The following is a 22,342-nucleotide window of genomic DNA, read 5'->3' as shown; positions in this document are numbered from 1 at the left end:
ATTATTTTGTAGAATGATGTTACAATTGCAAGAATGCCTATCATGCTTCGCAGTTGTTGCTGTATTCTATTCAGGAAAGATGAAGATGAACTTGCAAGACTCGGTTTGTGTGCTAAATTCAAAATCTTCTTCTCTTAGCTTCTTTTAACTCTTCACCGATGAGTTTCTGTTATCAGGTGAGTGCCCCCTTGATCCTGGAGGGTATTTTGTAATAAAAGGGACAGAAAAGGTATGGTACCAGATTGTAGTGTCGTCTATCTTTGATGCGCATGCTTCAAAGGATATAATTTAATAGGAAGCTATATGCATTTTAGCAAAACGTGCTGCGATCGGTTCAGCTTTCTGGGTAGCACCTCAATATAACATTATTTGTGATGGTCCTTTTGTCTAAATGGCCTTAATTAAGTTGAAGGGTCCTTGGCTCTATTCAATCAACAAATGACCTTTAGGAGGCACCAATGGTGACAAACCCTTTTAAGAAACGATTATTTCCTGACTAATTGCTGCAAGAATAGAAACTATGAAACAAAAGCACTCTGTTGTAGAGTACAGACAGAAGCACTCTGCAATCCACTGTTCTAGCCCTGTTGATTGTTCTTTGCGTTCTCATTTCTAAACCATGTTTGTTTCACCCTTATTCTGTAAAGTACTCCACAGGTTTGGTTTTCAGATGTCTTTTGATTATGTTATGCCACGCCTTCACTTGCTGATGTCAGGAAGTCTAATTATGTATGTAGTAGTAGAATGTATGAATTAACTGAGTTCACATGCACGTTGATACTTTTAAAATGCCTTCCTTCTAAAGGGAGTTTGTTTCTGCGCAAGAAGTGCAGTTAATATAGCTATTAGTGAACAAACTGGGATCGATACCTACACTACATCTTCTGTAATTCTTGTTGATCCAGAGATTCACCTCCTGAGCTAACAAGTTTCTGTAATGTGCATTCACTCTTTCAAGTTTGTGTATATCCATTGTGATGAGATGGCTGTTAATTGTGTATTTAATATTAATCAAATATGGTATTTGCATTATTGATGCCTAGTATCGGATATATTAGGTGAGTCGTATGAAGTACTTTGAGAGACTGAGATCTGCATATATCTTTTTGTGTGTCTCATTGTTTTTTCAGCAAAACTCTCTCTTCTCCCTTGCCATTTTAGCTGAATCGTCTGTTTTTGCATATTTGCTGTGGCATATATCTTATGGAATTATTATGGTAACTGTATTGTTTGCAGGTGATACTAATACAAGAACAACTATCAAAGAACAGGATAATTATTGATACTGACAAGAAGGGGAAGTGAGTTTTCTTTACTGTCAGAATTTTTCTGTTATTTTTACTTAATATAAAACCTCGTGGATTGTTCATCATTGCCCCCCCAAAAAAAAAAAAAAAAAAAAAAAAAAAAAAACCAAGTTTGTACTACTATGCGATTAAATTGCTTATTCTTATCTCATTTGAAGTAGCATTTTATTATAGGAAACATTGGTACTCTTTTGCAAATGTCTAGTTCCACGTATATCTGATTCTGCACAACTCCAAGCCATGTTAGAACTGTTGTGATATTCTGTCTGGACTGTAATGTTCTTTATGGCCATGTTTGACTTGTTGCAGCATTAATGCATCTGTAACTAGTAGCACAGAGGCAACAAAGAGCAAAACAGTTGTGGTGATGGAGAAAGGGAAGATGTACTTACAACTCAATCAATTTGCAAAGGTGGTTTTGTATGTTTTAGTTTCTTTCACATGCTTAAAAGGAACGTCCCTGATTTTTTGTGTTGAGATTTCTGCAGAATATTCCAATTATGATAGTCATGAAGGCAATGGGAATGGAAAGTGATCAAGAGGTTGTCCAGATGATTGGCAGAGACCCTAGATATAGTGCCCTACTTCTTCAATCGATTGAGGTATGTGTTTGGTCAAGGAAATTTTTTATGCTTGTTAGGATCAATCATTTTTCATCTGACAATTCTGTATGCACTAGAGTGAATCTTTTAGCAACTGATTTTCTCTAATGCTTGTGATTATGCGCATGTAATATCTTATCTTGTTTTATGATCTTCCGAAGAATTAATTTTCTCATGCTATCATGGCGTGTTTAATTGCCAATGATAATCATCTTCCTGGAAAATGGAATTATGAAAACCTTTATAGTCCTGGGTAAATTTAGTGAAGTCATCATGGAAGCGGATAAGCTTAATCCAGTTTACTTATTAATATCATGTAGGAAGGATATGAAATTGTATCTGGTTACATGTTTCTGATTTTGTGTATCTTCTCTAGGTTATGGCTTTTCTGTCTCACAAGTTGCTTTAATCTCAGGAATGTGCAAGCCTCAGTATATTTACACAACAACAAGCTCTTGAGTTCCTCGAGGGAAAGGTTTGAAAAGCTTTGCAACTTCAAGCTCTTGAGTTTCCTATTGCATTTCTGTTCTGCAAGAGTTCAACAAGTTCCTTCAGCTTGTAATATAGTCCCCATTGGCTCTGCGCTTTAAACAGAAAAGAAGGACCACTCCATTATCAAATACACCATGCCAATTGTTTGTTTATGCACTCTGGGACCTATGATTTTTGTCCAAGAGTTCAACAACTCAGGTTGCCTTGCATTTGAGCCATTGCCAGAATTTTAGCCACCGGGTACAAGGTTCTATGTGGACTCTTTAAAAGATATCTGAAATCAACGTGATCAAGGCGACTTTTATTTAGGACCCATAACCCACTATGCCCTGTGGGCAGCTGTTAATAATCTTCTCAACTCTTTCTTGTGCTCAGCCTCATTGGTATTCTAATAGAATTAAAGTTATCTGGAATATCTCCCAATCCTTTTTGCATGATAGTGTTAGTAATTGCAAATTGTTGGTAACTAATCTACTGTATTTCAGTCCAGTAAGTTACAGTAATTATGTTAGATGACATTGAAAAAGTTAGATACAGCTAATTTCTATTGTCTCTTGTATGTTAGGTAGATGGGAGATTTAGTTGCTTTTTTGACTGTGTGTATAGTTGGCTTGCTTCCTGGTGATGGCATAGTGTTTCTCATCTTCTCACGCATTGATTTCTGCTGCAGCTGAAGAAGTTGCCATATGCAAATATGTCAACTGGAAAGGTTGTCCCATGCTCAAGGACGTGCTACAGCCAATTATTGAGTTTGTCCTACTACTGAGTAGTTATTAGCACTTGCTGAGTGGCACTTACCTTTTTTGTATGACTTGTTCAGGAAGGCAGAGCTATGTCTATTCTTCGAGATGTATTTCTTGCTAACGTGCGGGTAATTTTTGCTTCATTGTCTTTCTCTTATACATCATTAACATAAGCCGACTCTTATTTATTTATTTTGTATATTTTTTCATTTATTCATCTATTTGCGATTGTCATGCATAAGGTGATCAAGAATAACTTCCGCCCAAAGTGCATATATGTTGCTGTGATGTTACGGCGCATGATGGAAGCAATTTTGAATAAGGATGCGATGGATGATAAGGTGAATGAGCTGAACCCTATCATGAAGAACTTCTTTCTTTTGTGGCAATAACTAGGTGTTTGAACAGGAGCAAATTACATTGAAAAGAAGTGTTACTTGATTCATCCTGTATAACAATGCTTTAGTAGTATGGCCAAGGACAAATTTTAAGAGGATAGGAAAACTATTCTGCTGCTTGATTGCCGGTGTTAAATAACTTCTGTCGAAGTAATAATTCGTACCATTAACATCTAGCCAGTAGGTATTATTAAATTAGACAATTAGGATTTTGCAGTGTCTCTCAATGCTCTATAAATAGAGCTTTCATCTAGTGTTTCTGTAAGTCTGTTGAGTAAAGATGTAGCCCTTTGAGTAATCTCTCTCCATCTTTCTTGGTATTCTAAAATAGTTACAACTTCCCTATGGGTATGATATACTCTATATAGGTGGAAAATGAGAATTATATTGGAATTCATGATTTTTGCAATGTCTCACAAATGTTTTTCTTGCATATGGTAAATCTTATATTCATAAATGACATCTCCATAGAGCAATAACAGGCATTTAACAAGCGAGACTCGGCAATCCCATTGGGTGATCTGCAATATGGTTCAAAAGTCTTAACCTGCTTCAGCCAATATGGTGTCTATGTTTGACAGTTGAAGGATGCTAAAGTATTGTTTTATCAGTTTGATGCACATCCTCTTAGCAAATGACTTTATGATTGTGTGGAATTACAAAATGATGGCCTTACAGGTCCTGAGACTTCCTTGTGTCTGTAGATTATTCATCCTTCCCATATTGTGCACCCAATAAGGTTCTGAGACTGGACCAAGAGGAATATTTATATGGGGTTTTATTGAAACCACTGAATCCTGAGTTACTCCATTTCATATACTCTTCTACTTTCAAGCAATGCTGGCCATGGTAGTGATTTCACCCTTTTTAACCATATCGTGCTAAGTATCAAAGCTTGCGAATATACATTTAAAAATTCAGTGGCTTGTTTGCCCCCCCCAAAAAAAAAAAAAAAAGGATGATGAAATAAAATGCGTAAACACTGCTTCTCTTTATTAGGACTACGTGGGGAACAAGCGGTTGGAGCTATCTGGCCAGTTAATTTCTCTGCTTTTTGAGGTATGTGCTCAAGTATTTCTTTTCATGATTACACAATAGAAAAAGTATTATTGCTTTAAGGATGTGTATACCTCTTCATTTACCTTCTTATTTGGCAACTTGCTGCAGGACTTGTTTAAGACTATGATTAGCGAGGTCCAAAAGCAGGCGGATAATGTTTTATCAAAGCGCAGCAGATCAAGCCAGCTTGACTTATCTATGGTAAGCACTTCTTTTCCTACAGAAACCACTTAATATTTTCCTCGCAACATCATAGTTCGAGATGCACGTGCTTGGGATACCTCACACTTTCCATCTGACCAACATCTTGACTTGTTTAGGAAATGTGTTGGAAGAATCTGCTACTCTTGATGTTAGTTTCTATCGTCATTTCAATATCATGAATTATTCACTTGGTTCATACATGTCGTGAATATTGGCATGCTAACTTTTTACGATGGCCTAAAATGTCTACTTCAATAGATGGAGGTAGTCAAAATCGCTTTCTAATGTAAGATCACATGGTGCTTGTAGAACCAGATTGTTAAAATTTGATGATTTTATAAACTATGTGAAATAAATTCAAACTATTGTATGCTCATAACGCTCATAAAAATGTGCTAAGCTGTATGATGCTTAATCAACCAATAAAGAGAGTCTGTTTACTCCCATAAATACAATTTACTAAATATTGGATGAAAGAAATTTCTAATGATCCCATTAACTGGTAAAAGAAACATATTAAAGATATATAAAAGCAAGAAAATACATAGTTATTTAAGCAACATGTTTGAAAGTTAATCATAAAAATGCTAGCTCGAAAAGAAGAAAGGCTATTTACCTTGATTCCTGACTTCCCCACGGGGAGGTTGAAGAAGAGGTTGTCCTCTCAAAGCTGCGTACATTACTGCACTTCCACTTGGCACCAAACAATTCTACTTGGATTTACCTTTTCTGCTTCCTAAAGTCGATCTGTGGCAAGGGGACTCACTGGAATAGTCCTGGAAAATTCTGGGCTAGACATTGCTCTCCATCCTCATCAAAATGTGCTAAAACCCGTGTTATGTTTACTTAAGCAATAAAGAGAGGTTACTTGACCAAATATTGGATAGAAGAAATTTCTAACATTCCCATTTACTTGTAAAAGAAATGCATTAAAGATATATAAAAGCAAGAAAATACAGAGTTATTTGAGCAACATGTTTGAAAGTTAATCATAACAATAAAGATTAAATATCCAGATTCTTTATATTTGGCTCCAAAAAGGTAATAACAAGTTTCTTCAGTTGAAGATGCCTGACTATTTAGTCCCATTGAGAGAGAGAGAGAGAGAGCCCACTTTTTTTTTTTTTTTTTTTTTCTTCTTTTTTTTTTGGGGGGGTGATGGGGAGAGTTGATGGACATGCCACTTGGCTGTCAAAATTATGGGTACGTTGAGACTCCATTCGCGACAAATGCAAGTTCATCCATTGTTGTTGGTGTTTCAGGTCACTTCTCTCAATGAGCTTCCTTTTTCTCTTTCCAAGAGTATTCATGAGAAATTTGAAAAGTACAGTCTTCTTCAATGTTCAGGATGAGATCTGTTTATTATGTGTTTCTTTATTCTTTCTTTTTTCCCCTGAAAATTGGTGGTAGCCTTACATCCCCAAGGAAACAAACCATTTCATTTGAGTCTATTGGGCCTATCTTTTTAATACTCATGACTCTTCAAATCAGCCCAAAGATATTAACAGTCGAGTTTATAAAAAAAGGCAGGAGCAGAACTTGCTAATTGACTCACAATTTCATTGTTTTCACCAAGTCAAATTGTGATCGTGCATTGTTCCCACTGGTCTGTTTTCAGTGCAAGTTAGCTTGATTTCATTGTTCAATTCAAAACACATTTGTAACTACTCTGAGATGGAGAACTAATAATTGCAATTTTAAGGATGGATTATTTCCTTCTTTTTTGCCCATGAGAAACTCGAAGGTTCTAATGTGGGCCAGAATGAATTTGTACTATCTATCCGTAGCACCTTTTTTTGGTAAAAATAAATATGAAGGTGCACTAGTTAGTTGTCAACCCCTAGGCTTACACATACTAAAGAGTGCATCAAGCAATTAAGATGATGTAGTAGATGAATAATCCACAATACTAAGATTAGCTGTTTACTGTTTCCAACAATGTGCAACATTTCTCTTAACAGTTATTAGTCAAGGATATTATAACTCAGGGCTTAGAAAGGGCCCTTTCAACGGGAAATTGGGATGTCAAACGTTTCAGGATGCACAGGAAGGGCATGACACAGGTTTGTCCCTTCTCCTTGTATACTTTTGTTTCTTTAATTCTGTTTGGTGTTAATTAGTAACTTTTATGTTTGAAGGTGCTGGCTCGGCTTTCCTTTATAGGGACATTGGGCCATGTGACCCGAATCTCACCTCAGTTTGAGAAGTCAAGGAAAGTTAGTGGACCGAGGGCTTTGCAGCCAAGCCAGGTGCTCGAAATGTTTGATTTCCTGGATAACTTCCAAATTGTGATCTTGTGTAGTTCTTAGCTATTTAGTTTGCACTGCTCATAATAGCTATTTAAATGCCTTCTAGTCAATCCTTAAATTCCTCTCTTTGGTTGTAGTGGGGAATGCTCTGCCCATGTGACACGCCAGAGGGCGAGGCTTGCGGTCTAGTAAAGAATTTGGCTTTGATGACTCATGTTACCACTGATCAAGAGGAGGGTCCACTAATAGCTTTGGTAATACCAGAGACACTATTTTTTCTCATTTAATTTTCTTGCGTATAGCGTGTTAATGCACTATGATAAATTCTACACTCTGAAATATTGTGATTTCAGTCTGTTTCTCTTTTTATGCTGACGTAGCAGTTGCTGTCTAAAACAGTGGATTTATGATTTAAAGAGATGATAAGGCTCCTGGATATTAAAGCTTTATTCTGTGGGTACATATTCTTTAATGGACGTAGATTCACTATTGACCAGTGTTTCATTCTTATGCACCCGTTTGATAAAAATAGAGGCAGTAATGATTGCATGTCTGCCACCACATCATCAAGATTGTGGTGGGTATCTCATAAGTATTTTGGATGTATGGCTGGGATAGGTCATTTGTATTGCACATATTTATGGCTTTGTTGAGTCAATAGAGGTCTCTTAACGTCGGTGTATAGCCATGGATTGTTGACCCTTTTAATCCATAAGTCACGTTTGATATGTACATGGCAAATTTGTGATGTATAGTTGTGTTAAGGAATATGCCTATCATATATGTGAGATTTGTTATCAATTCCTTTACCATTGATTATGCCCTTTTGCCTTGTTTAAACTATCACAAAAATGGTCAATTAACATGGTGACCATTCTGAGGTCAAGTGTTAAAATCTTGGCACTTGTCTTATGTGAATTTTGCTCTTGTTTTTGCTGGTATTGTGCACCTGCTCCTCAACATCGTTATTCCAGTTTCTATTTGCATAGAGGACCCTGCTTACATACTACTGTAGTATTATGACCTCCAAATATATTCTCTACTTGTTAATGGTACCTTCTCTAATTGCTTGAGCTCTCGGAAAGAAAGATCTGTGTGCAAATTGTTTGGCCTAGATTTAGTGAAGAATAGAATGTCTGGTAAGTATGTGAATCCTACTCTTTGGATTTCCATTTCCAACAAGGGCACTGCACCTATGGGATAGAGCTTGGTGTTTAAGAAAAGGCAAGATACATGCTAGATGATTTCTCTTAAACAGAAAACTTAAAAAGTGGTTCTGTTTGTAAACACTATAAGTTGATTTAACCAGCCAGATATGAACTAATGAGGTTGCCTCCATTTGGCCCCGAGATTCTCTTTTTATCTTCATTTACATAGCTAGCTTGGTGGCATTTTAGTGTTCTTTAGACAATAATATTGACATTCTTGATGTCTCTGTAGTGCTACTGTTTGGGTGTCGAAGACTTGGAACTACTATCTGGTGAAGAGCTGCATACACCCAATTCATTTTTGATTACTTTTAATGGGCTCATTCTGGGCAAGCATAGGAGACCACAGGTACCCCATGGTTTCCTCACTCTAAAAGTGTTGTAGTTTGTGAACATAAATGTATGTGACACAACCTTTTGGTTTGCGATTTTTTTTCAGAGATTTGCAAACACTATGAGAAAGTTACGAAGAATTGGCCGAATAGGCGAGTTTGTTAGTGTCTTTGTCAATGAAAAGCAGGTAAATGTTTCTTTCTCCTTTCCCCTATACTTAAGCGAGTTTTATCTAGGTAGCAATATTATCGGTCCAGATAAAAAGACTTAGCCTTTCTATTGGTTATAGGGCTAGCAATTTTTTACACGATTGGTATACACAACTGGTGGTTTAACGTGCATGAGTTGAGCTGAAACATTCTCTTATCATAACCGAGTCAACTTGTCTATTTACAAATAATATGTATTTTGTTTGTATATAGACAAGTTGACTTGGTTATTATGTTGTTTGTAGGTTGGCCTTTTCAACCCATTCATTTCATGCATGGACACATTTGATGGACAGGTTTATCTGTCACTCGGGTCAATATGACACGTTTAGATATGTATAGACACGGCGAGACATGTTTAAACACATTTTCGTGCATTTGTATGAGGGATTATATCTTTAATGTGTTAAACTTATTGTGTAACCCGTTTGGTAAATGGTCATGCTTGGGTTTTAAGAAAATGATGCGTTTAATAAACTTATTGTGTTTGGGTTAGACCTGAAATTTGACACAATACGGCTATGACACAACACAATATGACCCAAAAACACGAATTGCTAGGCCTAATGGGTTGCATCTGGACTTATACTCGATGATCATTCTTGGGCATGCTACCGTTCCCTACTTCTTAACCCCCGACAACCTCCCCTCAGCAATATAAAGTTCCTTTGTATATCCTAATGAGGATTTATTTGTCATGAAATCCTTCCCAAAAGGGATGGATGAAGAACGGTGAGAATATTTTCCCTTTGCGCAAACATGATATTCCTCCAAGGCCATTGTTGATCTATTTGGGCAGTTGCAACTGGAAAAAAAATATCTGACTTCTAAGTTTTTCCTTATTGGTGCAAATGGAACATTCATTAAACGGAGAATTGCCATGCCATTTGAATTGAATAAAACGAAAATTGATTTCCAGCAGTTCCTTAATTAATTTCACGGTACAAAGTAAGCGTACAGTCTCGAGAAGCTTCCCAGACGAATTAAGCAACCTGAGGTGGACCTTTTGCTTTCCTAGTTGCATTCTGATGAAAAGCTATTGTACTGACTACCAGAATCATTAAACTCCTCTATCATTCCGAAGAATGATCTTACAGAAGATTTTCTACATCTGAGACCACTCTTTTTGTTTAAAACCTTTAAGACACCTTCCACACCTACACATCATCAGAGTTAGGAATGATGTTAGAATCATACAACAATTTGGGAAAGTCAGCAAAATTTCCAACTTCCAGTTTGGGGCTCATCTAGAAAAACTAATCAATTAGGAGGGTTTTGCTCAGTTGGATCAACTGTTTGACCCATAAATCAGAACCCTACTGGTTCTTTGGCCTGTCTGAGTTTCGATACATCAACTAAGATTGGCTGAGATATTATTAACCTGTAAATGAAGGGAATTCTTGAGAGATGAGTTTAAAATCACGAGCATGACAAAGCGAGCTTATCTCTCTTTGTTTAGCTATAAGAATGTGTACTGTTTCTTTTTTTGTTCATTTGGCCCCTCCAAAAGAAAGTCTTGAACATGGCAGGAATGGTATTTTATGAAAGAACTAAAAGATATTGCAGAGACTGAGTGACTTCCGTGTGGTATTGCAAGGTGAATTTAATCACTGTATGCTTGTATATGCATTTAGTTTGCATCTTAGACATGAAACCATCTGGAGCAAATGATTTGCTTCATAGCCTAAATGACAATATGTTTCAAGCTTGACTGCGTAGGGACAAATAAAAGTATAGTCTATCATCACCTTATGGATGTCCAATATACTTGGTACCTTATGTGGGATCAGTGGCAGTCACCACGATGGCAGAACAATTATTGCCAATTTTGATGAGTGTTGCCAACGTTATTAATAAATAGTTCTCCAGCTATTAGCGTGGCATCTGACTGTTGAAGAAAATTTATCAGTGTTGTGTTTACATTGCTTCCGATGGTGGCCGGGTTTGTCGTCCACTTGTTATAGCTGACAAAGGCATATCAAGGATCAAAGAGCATCATATGAAGGGATTATTGGTACACACATTTTATGTCCTCTGACTGAACTATACTTTTTTTCCCCTTAATGTCCTTATAACACATGCCCTTGCCTTTTTCTGGCTTCACTTTTCAGGATGGAGCACGCACTTTTGATGATTTTCTGCGAGAAGGATTGGTTGAATATCTGGACGTCAATGAGGAGAATAATGCTTTGGTTTGGTTCTATTTGATTAGCCCATTGTATGTTTGGAGTTATTTTTACTGCTACGATAGTGATTAAGTGAGCATATATGTGTAGATAGCTTTGTATGAACAAGATGCTACTCCAGAGACAACTCATATTGAGATAGAGCCATTCACCATCTTAGGTGTTTGTGCTGGGCTGATTCCTTTTCCTCATCATAACCAGTCACCTCGAAATACATACCAGGTTTGTTGGAAGTTCTTGATGGACTCCTTTGACAGATGATAATCTTGCTGTGATTTGTGGAACATTCAAACTTCATCTCACTCTAGCACTTCTGATGTTTAATAGTGTGCAATGGGGAAGCAGGCGATGGGGAATATTTCATATAATCAGGCAACTCTCTTGCTTTACTTTAAATTTGTCGGCCTTTATTTTGCCATTTGGCCTTATGCCATTCAAATTTGATGGTATTGGTTCCTATATTGTTTTTTCTTGCTCTGAATATCTTTATCTCCTCCCAAACTTTGAATTTGAACTTTTGCATTTTATTAGATCAATTAAATGGTTGTACTTTTAATGAATTTTGGTTCATTTCCTCAAAATGAAGCCTAACAAAATATGATTAGTTTATACCTATATTTACAAATAAAGTATACATGGGAAAAGTATATTCAAAGTGCCAAAACTTAATACGCTGCTTAGTTTAATGTCCCAACTGTGGGATCTCTCCTTTAATGCTCAAGGAATTTGATCATTTGAGTTACATTGATTACTTGGCCCACTGAAAAAGCTCACTTGGCATTATTTCAACAATAAATAATACTATGTGGCTTGCTGTAGAAATCATTCTTTAATACACGAACCAATTGATGCTGTTTAACAATACAAATTGCCGCAAATTGAGGAATTAGGTTTAAATTGCTCCCCCAGCCAACCCGTAGCCCGAAATGTTCATTTCAATGGATTGTTTGGCAATGGGGTAGCCTGACACCCAGTCAACACCTGGTGGCTTGGGCATTGGCAATGCCAAATTTGAAGAGTCTTGTCTTGAGGTTAGTTGTGGAGGGACATATGGGCGGCACATGGCAATAGTGACATCGTGAAGGATGGTGAATATGAGGAGGGGAGAGAGGAAGTGGAAGAGGAAAAATAATATGTGGAGGTGGGTGATCTTGCTGTGAACGGAGTCGATTTGTGTGTCTCTGAGGGAGATCCGAGAGAGAGGATGTGTTCTTCCTTAATTTGTTGCTTGAGGAGGAGCTTGTGGGTTGGGGTCTCCGCGATTTTGTGGAGCGGTGTGGCTTAATTCCATTATTGACTTGTTTAATGCTTGATTGGCCATGGGACTGTTGGTTGAGTCAAGGGCATTGCGTCGAGGAAGGTTATGTGTGGCGAAGTGGAAGTGTCTAGAGGTGGTGGCAGCATTTTGTGACTTGGACTTTGTCATGCAATGGCAAAATTTGGGAGGATGTTTCCAGGGTTTGGTCAAATTTGCCCTCCTATTTCGCGAATGGGATCTATGATCAATTAAAAAGGCCATATAGAAACACGTCAATTATTAAAAAAAATTGCCAAGTCATTGGATTAACTTAAGTAGTTGACTCTTAGAAGTTTGGATCTAAAATGAGCATTCGAAATGTTTTGGGACATAACTAAGCACTGTACCAAAATTATGACACTTCTAGTGTACTTTTTCCTAGTATAGACTTGTATTCTCAGATGTGTATGCATCTACTGTATTCCTCTTCCTATTACTTGTATTTCTTGAGTAAATGGATTGTTGTCTTTCACAATTTTTCTTTTGATTGTATGTTGAATCATGTCATTACTGACCATCGCTTATCCTAGCACTCTCCACCTGTTTCATCAGTCAATTAGAGGATAACTTTTTATCTCTCTCCTGATGCTGTGTAGTGGTTGACACAGAGAAATCTTGATGTGTGCATGCAGAAGTGGATCCTTTATTTGGCTCTGCTTCAACTCTGCTTGTTCTTAGGAATATTATTCATTAATATTTTGGAACTAAAGTATTTAAAGATCAATAACAAGACACCTAATAAAAATACCTGCATTTTTTAAATGTTTCCTTTCCCTTTTCCTTTAGCACTGTGTGATTTTTTTTTTTTGGTATATATATATATAATATATTTTTTTTTTTTGGAGGGGGGCGTTGTTGGGGGTTGCGGAGTTATGGAAATTGATTTTCTTCTAGGTAGTAGAAGACGTAAAATTACAACCTGTCATTTTATCTGACAGTATAGGGCCTACACTCATGCACTAATGTGCACTTTGTTTTCACTAAGACCTTCTGGACCACTTCTTGATTTATTTTGTAATGCCTATTTCTCAGTCTTTCTAGTTAAAGTTGTGCGGCAAACATCTTCTTTGAAAGTTTATTTGTTAAGCAATGGTTCAGTTTTCATTTTATACGCACTTCATGCAGAGGCTAGTATGATGAAGGAGGTCTTAACCATGCGAAACTCAATTTGTGGGAGTGCAAGAATTGTTGATGCCCATTGCTTTCAATATGGGACAACTTTAACACCCGTTTCACATGCAAACTAGACTAAGACTGACGCAAGGAATTGACCAACAGGAAGCCACATACGCGGCTGAACCTGGCTCTAATGCCATATTACCCAAAAGCTTAAGCCATTAAGTGAAGGATTATTATATGTATATGAGACCAACTAAAACCCCATCATGTATAATTGGGGGAAACCCACAAATTGGTGAAAGGGGAGTACGACATATCAAATATGGATCTCCGACTCTAATACCATTTTCAAGTGGAGTGCGCAATGATCTTCCCTTACTTTATGCTATCGAAGAACAATGCAGTTGATGGTGTATATAAATGCGTCTTTTCTCCAGGGATTTTGCATAATAGCATGAGCTCTTAGCATGAGCTGTTGTTTTCCTTGAGATGGTTCTGTTTTAATCTAAAGGTTGTTGCACTGTCTTGATTCTCCAGTTACTGCGGATGGACACACTACTGTATCTGTTGGTCTACCCTCAACGTCCTTTGTTGACAACAAGAACAATTGAACTGGTGAGTAAGGTCAGAGTTATGTTAGTAAAAAGTAAACAAGGAATTGTGCGATTTGATCTCTGGTTTTAGACTGGATACGACAAGCTTGGAGCTGGGCAGAATGCGACTGTTGCAGTGATGAGTTACAGTGGCTATGATATAGAGGATGCAATTGTCATGAATAAATCATCTTTGGATCGTGGATTTGGTCGTTGTATAGTGATGAAAAAGTATGCAACTCCTCCCTCGGCAAGGATGCTGTTCAATTCTTCTGGTCTCTCATTTCGCTTCTTGAATTTCTTGATGTGGTTGGTGTGGTAATTGCCAGGTATAGTGCCGTCAATCAGAAGTATGAAAATGGGACATCAGACAGAATACTCAGGCCACCTAGGAAAGATGACAGAAACAAGAAAGGTGAAAATCCAGACTGGGAAAGGATGCAGGCAAGCTGTACTTATTTTGTCTTATACTTTTAACTTTTCATGTAAAAATCTCATCATTCCAGATTCTCTCAGGACCTTTGGCATTTCAAGAATTATAGAATGGTGATGCATTATTATTTGTTATTCTGCTCTTTATCATGAATCAGATCTCCCCAAAATCTTAGTATCCAGTAATTTGTTGAGGAAATAAAGCTTTCTATATAATCCTTCTAGATTATAATTGACTTAGTTTGTTTAACTTTGTTGTATCAATGAGATTTTGTGTTCTATAGATTTTAAAGTTCTAACCTTTGGACGTGTTTGAATGTACAAGAAGTTAGAACTGTGAGGTTATGTTCATTTTCCGAACCTTTCTGTTTGTTGCAGTTTCTTTATGATTCTGTAAAAAGTTCTAATCAAATGTATCTTCTTGATGCAGCATGCCCACAAATTATGACTTATCATATGATTATCTTATGGAAGAACCTTAGTCATTATGAGTGAAGTGGCATGATATCTGCTGATCTTTTTTGTTGCTTCATTTATCTGGCTTGTTTAGATATTGGACAACGATGGCATCGCTGCACCTGGGGAAATTATTAGGCCAAATGATGTTTACATTAACAAGGAATCTCCTATCATAACAAAGGGAAATCCAAAATTGGGTGGGCTGAAAGATAGGTGAGTTTTAGTATATGGGGAAAGTATGAAGTAGTTGTGTCTTCCATTTACTTATGACTCCTCTTTTTCATGTATTGTCCAGCGACTATAAGCCTAGCCGACAAACATTTAAAGGAGCTGAAGGGGAGTCCTGCGTGGTGGATAGAGTGACTCTTAGTTCAGATAAGAACTACAATTTATCAATTAAATTCATGATTCGGCACACTCGTCGACCTGAGGTGGGCATAATAAATGCTGTTTGACTGTAAAAATTCTTGATTTGCAATTTACTTCTCTGAATGGATGCTTAGGTTGGAGACAAATTTAGCAGCAGACATGGGCAGAAAGGAGTTTGTGGTACCATTGTTCAGCAAGAAGACTTTCCGTTTTCTGAACGTGGGATTTGCCCTGATTTGATTATGAATCCTCATGGTTTTCCAAGGTAAACTCCTTGGTTCCACCTTGCATCGCTAGCATTGCATGGCATGATATCAGCCTGATGAAATTCTTAACTTAGTAGGGAAGTTACAGCTTTATGAATGAAAGCTTGTTATAAAGCGTTTTAAGTTGAATTGCTTTTTTTTTTTTTTTCAAGTGAGTCGCTTATGTTGATAAATGGCATGAACATGCAGAAAAAAGGTGTGAACGTGCCTTTTGAGAATGGCTTTCAGTGACAATAATGGGAATTCTTCTCATCTTTCCTTATAGGAGCCTTTTCATGCCTGCAGGGCCACCTCCTTCCTTGCATGGTGGATTATGAGCTTACATGACAGTTCTTTGCTGCATTACTGCAGTACTTGTTTCATCATATGCATATATCCTAGCTTTTCCATGCTTGGTCACGCTAACCCATCAACTGCACACAATTCTTGATATTCTCAACATATTGGTACAAATTTAATCTTTTTTTCTGATTTAATCTTGCTTGCTGTTGTTTAAATGAGGCAGTTATAGTGCTTTAGCAGTATGGCCTATTATCCATGGTACTTAGTTTGTACCATGTTAACCATGCTCCAAATAATGGACTTAAATGGATTGTGAATTGTCATTGAAAGTTATAGACAAATTTAAAAACCTCTTGTTCTATGGTACAGTTATAAGTGATAAATGGGAGTTTCCCTTTGGGTAGAACAGCGGAAAGGGAAGTAGACATGAACTAGCATAATTTTCATTTTTGAGACTGAAATGAGAATGATCTTTCCGCCCCACCTCACTCCAAAGGATTTTTTTATTTTTTTTTGGTGGGAAAGGAGCATGTTGTTTTGATGTTTCTTGAGACGGATAATGTTCTTTTTTTAGTGAAACTAAATTGTCTGATCGTAGTCTATCTTCATCATCCTGATCTTTTTTCTTTTTTTTCTTTTTAGGTTTGCATTGTCACTCTTTCAGTCTTTTGTTAAAACTCATTGACTTTATGCTTCTTTTTGATAGTCGTATGACGGTAGGTAAAATGATTGAGCTTCTTGGTGGTAAAGCTGGAGTTTCATGTGGAAGGTTTCATTATGGTAGTGCTTTTGGTGAACCCAGTGGTCATGCAGACAGGGTTGAGGCTATAAGGTTTTCTCTCTCTACTAGAGCATTTCTCCTTTCTAGCAAACTTAAATAGGATTACATACTTACTTATGCTTTAAATAGTGAAACCCTGGTCAAGCATGGCTTCAGCTACAATGGAAAGGATTTTCTCTATTCAGGTAATTCGTCAATTGCTGTTAAGCTTTTCTCACTGAACTTCGATGCATCAATGTCTCTATATTTTTGCTCGGTTCTTTCTCTTTGTCCTAGTACAAGTTTTTTGTGCTTCTCTCTGATGTTACGAAACTATTATATTCTTTTTATTAGAATGAAACTATTATGTTAGTTAAGCAGTTATGCTTGAATAATTAGAACAAAGCATTTCATATACGTATTAGATAGTTGAATAGAATTTACCATATTATGTGCAAGGATCAATTTGCAAATTGATTGATTGTCAAAAGATCCCAGTCGGCATCTGCACAGAAGATTTTTTTGGACACCAAGGGGAAATCTGTTGAAAGCAGAAGTGATCGGTAGGAATTATAAAAAAATTAGTGCAAGATAAATGATCTACAATATCCAGGACAGCAGTAAGCATTTTAAAGGCTGTCCTCTATATATGGAGGTGAAATGCAGGACTGAACTGTCCACGCATACAAAAAGATCTCTTGGGAAGAAGAGTTTGGTATTCAGCTGTAAAGAGAAAATTGGATTGTATTATTCAATAAGTCTATATATACATTAAGTAACCACGAATAAAATAAGTCCTAAAGCCCTAAAGATCACTTTGCCCTTTTATACCTCTATCCTTTTATACCTCTAACACTCTCCCTCAAGCTGGAGCTTAGATATTAATCGTGCCCAGCTTGTTACAAATATATTTAATCCACCCATTACCCAGAGGTTTAGTAAAGATGTGCAAGTTGTTCACCGATCCTAATATGATTGGGAAGAATCACTCCACTATGCATCTTCTCTCAAATAAAATGACAGTCAACCTTGATGTGATTTGTTCTCTCATGAAACATAGGGCTGGAAGCTATATATATTGCTGCCTTATTATCACACCTTAGAGACATAGGAATTGAAGCTTTAAAGCCTAACTCTGTCGATAGCTATTGAATCCATACTAATTCACATGTCACTTGTGCTATGGTTCTGTATTCTGACCTAGCACTTGAATGGGCAACAACACTGTTTCTCACTTTTCCATGACACTAGATTTCATCCAACCAAGGTATAGTAGCCAGTAATTAATCTCCTATCATTTGGAGATCCTGCCCAATCAGCATAAGATTATCCTTCAACTCCGCTGTGACCGTGGTTCCGGAAAATGAATTCATTTTCCTCAGTCTTCTTCAAGTACTTCAAAATTCGAATAACTACATCTTGGTGAGATGCGAGGGGAAGATAGATTTGAGCTTACCACACTAGCTAGAAAGGCAATTTCAGGCCGAGTAACCATGAGATAATTCATTTTACCTACCGGCCTTCTAAATCTCAAGAATCTCTCCTCCCTTAGCAACCAATCTCAACTCTTGTTCTATAGGTGAAAGGCTTTGATTTCAACATGCCTGGCTCAGTGAGCAAAATCAGGACATATTTTTGCTGCGATAGAATAATGCCTTAATGTGAGTGTGCTACGTCAATTCCTAGGAAATACTTCCCAAGTCCGTCAATTCCTAGAAATACTTCCCAAGTCCTTTGTCCGAAACTCTTGAACATTTCCACATTTAGATGAAGAGAGCACGGCCTCAGAAAATCTTCCAAACCATGCATAGACTTTTTCAACTTGCAAACCAATCCCCAAGACTCCCCTCAAGTAACAAACCCTCGAGGTTGCTCCACATACACCTCCTCATGAAAAGTATCATGCAAGAAAGCATTCTTGACATTAAGTTTAAATAAGGGCTAGTTATATGTGACAGTAAGAGAGATCAAAATACGAATAGATGTAAGCTTGGCAATAGGAGCAATAGTGTCTAGATAATCAACACCATATACCTGAACTTACCCTTTTGCAACAAGTCTTGCTTCTAAGTGAGCAAGAAAACCATCGAGATTGACTTTCAAAGCATACACCAATTGACAACTAGTAGCAGGTTTGCTTGAAGGAAGAGGTACCAAGTCCCAAGTTTGATTAGCCTATAAGGCCTTTAATTTTTCTTCCATAGTTCTCCTCTAGCCACAGCTTTGTAATGCCTCAGCTATTGACTTGGGTAGAGGATATTGGTCCATAGTGGATAAAAAGGACCGAAATATAGGAGATACATAAGACTATGAAAAAAAGTTTGCAATAGAATGCTGGGTATGGGCATGTGTGCCTTTGTGAAAAGCAATAGGAAAATCAAGATCAGACACAAGAAAAGGGTCAACTAATGGTGGATCTAAAGCTGAAGATGACATAGTAGTGACGGGAGAAAGAAGGGAGCAGTAGCTACTTGAGGACGCTGAGCATAGACCTTGAGAGGAGGTAGTTCCTGTGCAGATAGCTGGAGTAGTTGATTGAATAGTGGTCACATGTAAGTCTTCATCCACCTCAGATCAGTGATCGGAACATCATGATAAGGGATAGATTCAAATAATGAAACATTAGCAGTTATAATGTACTTCTTCAATGATGGAGAATAACAACGGTATCCCTTTTGAGCATGGGAATAAGCTAGAAACACGCACTTGATGGCTCTAGGATCAAATTTTGATACTCTAGGTCAATGATCACAAACAAAACAAATGCAACAAAAAATATGGGGTGGCAAGACAAAAGATGACTGATTGGGAAACAAAGTAGAAAATGGAATACCACCTCACAAAACAAAAGAAGGCATGCGATTGATGAGACATCATGTAGTCAAGACAATGAGACAAAAGGTTCTAGGGACCATCATCTCAAACAACATGGACCTGGTGACTTCCAATAAATGCCTATTATTCATTTTGATTATGCCATTTTGTTGTGGTGTATTAGAACATGAAGATTCATAGATTATGCCATGTTGAGTCATAAAGTTAGAAAAATATGCAGAAAAAAAACTCCTTAGCATTACCAGAATGCACAACTTCCACATACACACCAAATAGAATGCAAAACTTCAATATGCACACCGAACTAAGTATGAATTTCAGAAATAAAGGCACAAAATATAGGAAACAATTTTGATCGATTTTTCATTAGGTAAAGCTAGGTGACTCTGGAATAGTCATCAATAAAAGTAACAATATATCTAAAACCCCAATTGGAAACAATATGATGAGGATCCCAAATATCATAATGAAGTAATGAAAAAGGAGACACCACTCATTTAATGACTCGAGGTGGGTAACTAACACGATGTAATTTGCTAGTTGACATGACTTACACTCACACTCCAAACTAGAAAGAGATTGAAAATTAGAATCTAACTTGTGAAGACCGTGGCGAAGGATGACCAAGTCTACAAAGGATCTATGTCTGGTGTCACAAAGTTGATTAGAGAAGCCCGTAGCAAATAGTAAGAGAGAAAGAAAAAGAGAAGGAATATAGAAGAGGCGGAGAAGGAGAATGTAAAAGATAAAAACAAAGAGGGGCTGTAGACTTCTGTAGTTATAGGAACCCTACATCCATTGTGTTTATATTAAATATAAATTGTATATGACCATAATACCCTTATGTAAGTAAAAAAGAAATAAAAGTCTGAAAATAAAAGAATAACTTAATTAAAATAACTTAACACTCCCTCTCAGGCTGGAGCATATAGGTCACCCATGCCCAGCTTGGAACTACCAGCAACCAAAGTAGGATGAAATAATGCTTTGGTAAACATATCAGCAAACTGATCTCTAGAGACAACGTAAGGAGTAGCAACCAATTTCTATTTCACAACATCACGAACAAAGTGACAGTCAATTTCTATATGCTTAGTTCGCTCTTGAAAAATAGGATCCCTAGTAATATAAATAGTTGCTTGATTATCACACATCATATCAATAGGTTGATTAACAGAAAATCTAAGCTCCTGGAGAAGAGATTTCAACCACAATAATTCGGCCACAGTATGTGCCATAGCGCGATATTCAGCCTCTGCACTAGACTTGGCAATGGTAGTCTATTTCTTGCTTCTCCAAGTAGCTAAATTACCACCAATAAAGGTACAATACCCAGTAGACCGTCGATCATATGTTGACCTAGCCCAATCAACATTAGAATAGCCAACCAGAGTGGAAGAACCATTAGATTTATAAATTAGTCCCTTAGTATGAGAGCTTTTAAGATATCGAAAAATACGACATACAACATCCCAATGAGCCTTCTTAGGTGACTATATAAACTGACTCACCACACCAACATCAAAAGAAATATCGGGATGTGTAATAGTAAAATAAATTAGTTTCCCAACTCGACATCGATATTGATACTTGTCTTCAATTTCATTTCCATCATCAACTCCAAACTTTTGATTTGGATCCATAGGAGTATCAATTGGCTTGGAAGCTAGTGTAATGCTTTTTACTAAGTAGAACTTCATATCACAAGTCCGGAGACAATTATATCATCCACATATACCACAAGAATTACCATCCCCCCAAGAATGACCATGGCGATTCTTTCTTGCGAACAAAAATAAAATGATTAGATAACATTGGTGGAAACTACATCGGAAATCACTGAATTGAATTTTTCAAACCATGCTCTTGGAGACTGTTTCAACCCATAAATGGCTTTATGTAGCCGACATACTCTTTACCCTCAGTAGAATAGTATGGTGTGTTTTCGAAAAAAGTAACAGTAGCACTAATATATTGGGTATAAGTTGTAGGATCATAACACCGATATCTCTTCTGTATACGTGAATAATCGAGAAAAATACATTTAGTAGCACGAGGAAATAGTTTATCAGAACCTGAACGTATGTTATGAACAAAACAGACACCCAAAGATGCGCAGGGTAAAGAGAGAATAATGGTCCGTTAGGAAATACAACACTGATTGGTGACTGATGATTGAGAACGGTAGAAGGCATACGATTTATGAGGTAACATGCGGTAAGGACAGCATCACTCCAAAATGATTTTGACACATTCATATGAAATAAGAGTGAACGAGCAACTTCTAGAAGGTGATGGTACTTTCTCTCAGCCACACTATTCTGCTGAGGGGTATAAGTACAATTTGTTTGATGTATAATGCCAAGATTAGAACAAAACAAAGAAATTGATTTCTGTATATATTCTAGAGCATTATTTGTTTGCAAAATTTTAAGGGATGTATTAAATTGATTAGTAACCTCACGATGAAATAATTGAAAAAACATGTAAAAATTCAGAGCGGTCATGAAGCATATAGAGCCATGTTAAATGAAAATAATCATCCACAAAAGTAACAAAGTACTTAAAACCATTTCTACTAGCAATACGGGAAGGTCCCCAGATGTCCGAATGAACAAGTTCAAGTAAATTATAGATGCACGAGAATCATTACGACTAGAAAAAGATCTACGATGATGTTTCCTAAGTTCACAAGCCTCACACTCAAGAGTAGAAATTGATTTACACTTGGGAATTATTTGTTGCAACTTAAATAAAGATAAATGCCCTAAACGAGAATGCCATAATAGGGGGTAATAGAACTAGCAGCTAGACCATTGGCGTCAGCAGTAAAGACACCATTTAGATATTAAAGTCCATCACGTTTATGCCCTCCACCAATCATCTTCTTTATCTGAAGGTTCTGAAAAACGCAATGAGATGGGTAAAATGTAACCGAAC

At 37.0% G+C, this 22,342-nt stretch overlaps 1 protein-coding gene across 1 annotated transcript in view; it reads left to right on the top strand.

Annotated features, from left to right (window-relative positions):
- The window catches only part of LOC104432857 (DNA-directed RNA polymerase III subunit 2), a 31,849-nt gene that overhangs the window by 1,956 nt on the left and 7,551 nt on the right, over positions 1-22,342 (top strand). Inside the window, exons 6-33 of the mRNA XM_010045423.3 lie at positions 13-103; positions 177-229; positions 1,237-1,301; positions 1,617-1,719; positions 1,796-1,909; positions 2,325-2,384; positions 3,072-3,110; positions 3,222-3,272; positions 3,387-3,485; positions 4,542-4,601; positions 4,710-4,802; positions 6,767-6,868; positions 6,944-7,054; positions 7,192-7,308; positions 8,495-8,611; positions 8,702-8,782; positions 10,714-10,818; positions 10,916-10,996; positions 11,081-11,212; positions 11,318-11,362; positions 13,944-14,021; positions 14,091-14,230; positions 14,329-14,443; positions 14,982-15,103; positions 15,186-15,321; positions 15,394-15,524; positions 16,514-16,639; positions 16,718-16,773. Coding sequence (XP_010043725.2) covers positions 13-103; positions 177-229; positions 1,237-1,301; positions 1,617-1,719; positions 1,796-1,909; positions 2,325-2,384; positions 3,072-3,110; positions 3,222-3,272; positions 3,387-3,485; positions 4,542-4,601; positions 4,710-4,802; positions 6,767-6,868; positions 6,944-7,054; positions 7,192-7,308; positions 8,495-8,611; positions 8,702-8,782; positions 10,714-10,818; positions 10,916-10,996; positions 11,081-11,212; positions 11,318-11,362; positions 13,944-14,021; positions 14,091-14,230; positions 14,329-14,443; positions 14,982-15,103; positions 15,186-15,321; positions 15,394-15,524; positions 16,514-16,639; positions 16,718-16,773 — 2,623 coding nt within the window. The remainder of the gene's footprint in view (positions 1-12; positions 104-176; positions 230-1,236; positions 1,302-1,616; positions 1,720-1,795; positions 1,910-2,324; positions 2,385-3,071; positions 3,111-3,221; positions 3,273-3,386; positions 3,486-4,541; positions 4,602-4,709; positions 4,803-6,766; positions 6,869-6,943; positions 7,055-7,191; positions 7,309-8,494; positions 8,612-8,701; positions 8,783-10,713; positions 10,819-10,915; positions 10,997-11,080; positions 11,213-11,317; positions 11,363-13,943; positions 14,022-14,090; positions 14,231-14,328; positions 14,444-14,981; positions 15,104-15,185; positions 15,322-15,393; positions 15,525-16,513; positions 16,640-16,717; positions 16,774-22,342) is intronic.

Source organism: Eucalyptus grandis, chromosome 1 (assembly GCF_016545825.1).
Source record: "Eucalyptus grandis isolate ANBG69807.140 chromosome 1, ASM1654582v1, whole genome shotgun sequence".
Taxonomy (NCBI): Eukaryota; Viridiplantae; Streptophyta; class Magnoliopsida; order Myrtales; family Myrtaceae; genus Eucalyptus; species Eucalyptus grandis.
This window is presented reverse-complemented; position numbering and strand designations above follow the sequence as displayed.